Source organism: Nanorana parkeri, unplaced genomic scaffold (genome assembly GCF_000935625.1).
Source record: "Nanorana parkeri isolate BGI_ZX_2015 unplaced genomic scaffold, ASM93562v1 scaffold3269, whole genome shotgun sequence".
NCBI classification, from domain to species: domain Eukaryota; kingdom Metazoa; phylum Chordata; class Amphibia; order Anura; family Dicroglossidae; genus Nanorana; species Nanorana parkeri.
Window position 1 is genome coordinate 40,315 of NW_017309537.1, and position 5,724 is coordinate 46,038.

The 5,724-nt window shown below is 51.7% G+C and overlaps 1 protein-coding gene across 1 annotated transcript in view; it reads right to left on the reverse strand.

Moving 5' to 3' along the window:
* The window catches only part of SELENOI (selenoprotein I), a 34,760-nt gene extending 33,880 nt beyond the window's left edge, over positions 1-880 (reverse strand). Inside the window, exon 1 of the mRNA XM_018574835.1 lies at positions 766-880. Coding sequence (XP_018430337.1) covers positions 766-825 — 60 coding nt within the window. The 5' untranslated portion in view covers positions 826-880. The remainder of the gene's footprint in view (positions 1-765) is intronic.
* Positions 881-5,724: the final 4,844 nt, after the last annotated feature.

Here is a 5,724-nt window from a genome sequence, read left to right on the forward strand (position 1 = left end):
GGGTGACAAAATATTATGAACCTGGGGGCCCCAAACCTGTAGGGAAAGCATGTCTCCAAGTGGGCACCATGGCCAAGGGACATATATAATGAAAGCAGGAGGGCTCCATGGCTGAGGGGCCACATATAACGAACCCAGGGGGCACACAATGACTCGGGGCCACATGTAATAAATTCTAGTAGGCACCACATATAACGGACACCGCGAAACTCTATGGATAAGGGGCCACATATAATGAACCAAGGGGCAGCACGACAGCTGATGGGGTCACATAAAAAAAACTCAGGGGGGCACCATGGCTGAGGGGCCACAAATAATACACTCAGGGGAGCCCCATACAATAAATGCAGGGGACGCACAACAGATGAGGGGCCACATATAATAACCCAGGGGTCTCACGATGGCTGAGGAACCACACATAATGAACCCAGGGGGCTCACGATGGCGGAGGGGCCACATATAATGATTCACAGAATTCTATGCTGAGGGGCCCTATAGCTCCAGGGGTCATGTCAATGTAAACATAGGGGGCAGTTGCGTACCAGAGGGGCCTCATGTATGAGGGGCCACACATACTGTCACAAGCAGGAGCCGTCTTGTACAGGTTGGCGTCTATTCCGAGGAGCCCATTGTCACAGGGGCCACACCGCACCAGACAAGCATGCAAAAACGCCCCCACCCAGATCCGCTGCATGCGAGGGGGCCACAGCCACACGCTGAATGAAAAGACCGGAGCCCCGCCCTCCCCCGGGCAACCACACCCACCTTATAGCGATCGAAGCCGCTGAGCTGCTCGGCGGTGACATATTCCCAACGGAGGGCCATGGCAGGAAGCGGCACCGTCCTCACACACCGCCTGACGGGGAGCACGAGAAGACGACACGTGACGTCACTGCCTCCAATGCGGACGCGGCTCGTAGTAAGGGAAGGTGGGCGGGGGCCATCAGCCGATTCCACCGCTGACTGTGACGTCAGAGACCCAGCCCCCCCTCTCCATCCCCGCCCACCAGCTGTCAAGCTCGGGCGTGACTAAGGCAGTGTGAGGTGATGCTGCAGGGAGGGGCGGGGCATAGCCCCTTCTCCAACCCCCTCCCACCAGTTGTCATGTTCGGGCGTGACTAAGGTAGTGTGAGGTGATACGGCAGGGAGGGGCGGGGCATGCTGGCAGCCCTCATGTCAGCGAAGTGAGGAAAACTGGGACTTGTAGTTCTCAATAGATGTTCATTACTGAACAGCATGAGAAGGAACGCTGGGACTTGTAGTTCTCCTCAGTATTATGAAGCTGTCTGCACAGAGCCAGTCAATAATATCTGAGCCCTTCACACTTTAGTCCCCATTCAGACCATAGCATAGCGTGAACATGCACCGCGGTGACGCATGATTGCGGCCTTTTCTTTCCTGTGTGTGCCGCACGCCCCCATTTACTTCAATGGCGAGCCCTGTTTTTTTCCCATTGACTAGTAATGGCGCCGGCAAGCGCCTTCTGCGTCTTTTTACAAATGTGTGTCAAAGCGCGCCTTTTATTATCCACCCAGACTCCTCTGGGCCCCCGGGTGCCGGCATGGCGGGTCTCTGCGGCAGGATCAGAAGGGAGTTCAGCACACTTCCAGCGGCTGATCTCCCCCTCCGATCACTGAACCAGGTAACCACGTGTATTACATCACTCCCACTTTCACTCATGACAAGCCTCCCAGCTTCCTGATTGGCCGGAAAGCCGTCTCCATCCTCTTCTATCCGCTTTCAGTAATGATCCGCCTCCCAGCTTCCTGATTGGCCGTGAAGCTGACTCCATGCTGTCGGCTGGGAAGTCCATGTTGTTTGGCTGGCTCGATGTTGATTGCCTGGGAAGCCGGCTTCCAGGCCAATCAGCAATGAGCCAGCCAATCAGCATCGAGCCGCCTTCCCGGGCAATCAAGAAGCCGCTGGCCGGCTTCCTGATTGGCTGGGATGCCGACTCCATCCTAGCTGACGGGCATTTCTTCCACCCAGTGACCTCAGATGGCGGGCATTTCTTCCACCCAGTGATCACTGATGGCGGGCATTTCTTCCACCCAGTGACCTCAGATGGCGGGCATTTCTTCCACGCAGTGACCTCAGATGGCGGGCATTTCTTCCACCCAGTGACCTCAGATGGGAACCTTGGGTGACCTCTAACCCCTATCACACTGTGACCGGGCACAGCACTGTCACACCATATTATGCCAATGCGAAACATCAGAAAGAAGTCCAGCAATAAATGATGAAACCTGAAAAGACGATGAGTTATGTCGGCCGAAAATAGCGTCATTTGTATCGTGATTTTAAAGTATCAACAAATACTCTTGCTATTAGACGTTTCTGCTGCTTTTGACACTGTTGACCACCCGCTGCTCCTCACAAAACTCCACTCGCTTGGCCTACAAGACTCTGCTCTCTCGTGGTTCACCTCCTACTTATCTAAGCGCTCCTTTAGCGTCACCTACAATTCTAACTCCTCCCCTCCTCTTCCTCTTTCTGTAGGGGTCCCCCAAGGCTCTGTCCTTGGACCGCTCCTCTTCTCTATCTACACCTCCTCCCTTGGTCAACTAATAACCTCACATGGCTTCCAATACCATCTCTATGCCGATGACACTCAAATCTATCTCTCTACTCCGAGACTCTCTCCCTCAGTGTCCTCTCGTGTCACTAATCTACTGACAGACATATCAGTCTGGATGTCGCAACACTTCTTAAAACTCAACCTTTCACAAACTGAGCTCATGTTATTTCCTTCTTGGTTGGATACCATCTCTGTTAAACGTAATTTTGTGAAGGCAGCAGGCTGTCTGGAGTGCCCATTGTTTGGGATGATGGGATCAAGCTCTTATCTAATTAAGGACATTCATTAGGTTCAAAGAGTGTCTGTGCTAAAGGAATTCCAATGCGGCACCCGGCTGTCTAGGGGAGGGGCTTGTTCACTGTAACACACTGAACTCTTATCTGATTCTGTGAGGTATAAAACTTGGTGTGCTTTCTTCAATAAACCAGTTCATGTTTCCACTCCAAAGTCAGTGTTGTCTGATTCTTGGGGTAAGCCCATGCTATATTCCCTTGTTTCTGGTTCCAGCACCTCAGGGAGCAGGCTTAAAGGAGAACTATGAGGTGAGGTGCTTTTCACTCACCTCATAGTTCTAGCCGACCTGTGACAATGAGACTGTCACAGGTCGGCTCAGTAGATCGGGAGGTGAGCGAACACATAGCGGCGCTCGCTCACCTCTCGATCCTGTCACGGCTCTCTGCCGGATTCCGATCCGGCAGAGAGCAGTTTCCCCCCTCCCCGCTCCTCCAGCGCTGACTGGTGGAACGGACGGGGGAGGGGGCGGGTACAGCTGGCTCTGCCTCTAGATAGGCAGAGCCAGCTGTCACTCACGCAGCTGGGCGGATCTCGACATCGATGTCGGGATCCGCTCCGGCTGCGGCGTCTCAGTATACCGCGAGCTACAGCTCCCTATATACTGAGCTTAGGGTGACGGGAGGACGCTAGTTTGTGTCCTCCCGTTACCCTAAGGAGAACTATGGGGAAAAGCCCTGACCCCATAGTTCTCCTTTAAGACGGAGATATCCAGTCAGGGTATCAGGGAGTCCGTCACAATAATATTCTGTATTCTATTACAAGAATAATAAAGCTCATGAACATTTATAATTCTTCTGCTCAGTTGAAGCAAAATACTGTTTATAATCACTAAATATTTTATGAAGTTCATGCGTAATTTGTTTTGGTATGATGGAACTCTGTGCTTTTTGTTGAGTATGTCCAATTCATACAAATGTTATTAAATGCAAATAAAAATAATATGTATATGCAAAAAAAGTATTGTTTCAGTGCTTTTTAGTCTTAGCCAATCACAATGATTTCACCCTTTTAATCTAATACGGGTTTGAAAATGTTATTTGGCGGCAGAATCCCAAATTACGGGAACCTGTCAAATTGTGATATAACTTTCCATTGTTTGTGTGACACCAGCCCGCTTCTGATACTTCCCGGAGGAGGAATCTTCCGGGATACACACAGCGGTGTCCAGATCAGGAGATTTCTTAAAGGAGAACTATGGGGAGAGTGAAATGCACTCGTCCCCCAAGTCCCCCAAGTTAGAGCCGACCTGTGACACTGCAGCTGTCAGACGTCGGCTCTAGAGATCCAGAACGCAGCGATCACAAACCGCTAATCACTCAGTTCACGATCTTCTCCCTGCAGAGAGCGGTGACTGCCAGTCAGGAATTGTCCCCTCCCCTCTCCATTCCTCCAGTGCTGACTGGAGGGACAGACAGGGGAGGGGGGTGGGCACAGCTGACTCTGGCTCTAGAGAGGCAGAGCCAGCTGTCAATCAAGTTGCGGGGTGTATATTGTCGCGTTCCTTCCCGGCTGCAGCACCGCTGCATGCTGAGTTTCGGGTCACAGGGGGACAATAGTAAATGTCCTTCTGTGACCCAAAAGAGAACTAACACCAAAAAAGTTTTTTTACATAGTTCATTAACCTTTTACTTTACCTGTAAAGCTGCAGAGGGAACTCGAGAGATTGCTGCACAAAGAAGCTACATGAAGCAGGGGCGTAACTAGAAATCACAGGGCCCCGTAGCAAAATTTTGTATGGGGCCCCTTTGATCTCTAGTTACACCCCTTGCAGAGCCCAATTGAGATCCCACACAGCCCACCTGAGGGTGACCCTGCAGAGCCCACCATGGATTCTCTAAGGTGGGCTCGGCAGGGTCACCCTCAGGTAGGCTGGTCACACTCCTTACCTGTCCGCCTCCTCCACCGTCGGTGATGAGCCCCGCCTCCTCCGCCTGTCGCCGGGACCACCCCTCCCTGTCGCCGGGCCCTGCCTCCTCCTCTGATGCCAACCCCAGGCTCCGCCTCCTCCTCCACTGCTGGGTCCAGCCTGCTCCACCGCCGCTGCTGGCTCTCACTGACTCAGCAGCGGCTGTGGCTGTTGAGAGGAACGCGCCGCTGCACAGTTCGCTGTCAGTGATCTGAACAGCGGCACATTTCTCTTCACAGCCGCCATTGACAGCCAGCAGCGTGAGATGCCACAGCGACCCAAGCGGCCCGCAGGGCATCAGGAATGTCCTGGCCGGGCCCCCCTGTGCCCCGGGCCCCATAGCGGCCGCCTGGGTCGCTTTTGTGATTGTTACACCACTAACATGAAGTAACCTTGTGCCGCATACTAGACATGTGCACCGGCAAATAAATTAGTTTAGGTTCGTTTTGATTCGGATTTTGCGTTTTTTTGAGGATTCGGGTCCGAAAGACAATTCGTTTCGGGATTTGGATTTGAACAAAATTCGTTAGCGGTCTGTACGAATTGTCGTTTAGTTCGTTTCAGCAAACTGACATTTTCAAAAAAATAAATAAATGTTAATGTCACTTTGCTGCAACGAAAATTCGTCCACAAACGAAAATGCGTACAGACTGCCGCTAGCGAATTTCGTCCAAAATTCAGATTCGTTTTCATTCGTCATTTTCTGTGTGTATACCTGTTGAAGATTTTCCCTCACTTCCTGTCTGGTAAAACCATTACCAACAGGACAGGAAGTGAGGCGAAATCTCTGTAACAGAGCCCACGGATTGCAGTAAAAACCAAACAGGAATCCCAATGATTTCCCAGATCATCCAAAACTTGATTCCGGCTCGATATCCAATTATGAATTGTAATTTCAGCAAAAACATCTGATTGCTGCTCTGCGTCCGGAGATTTTTCTTTGTGT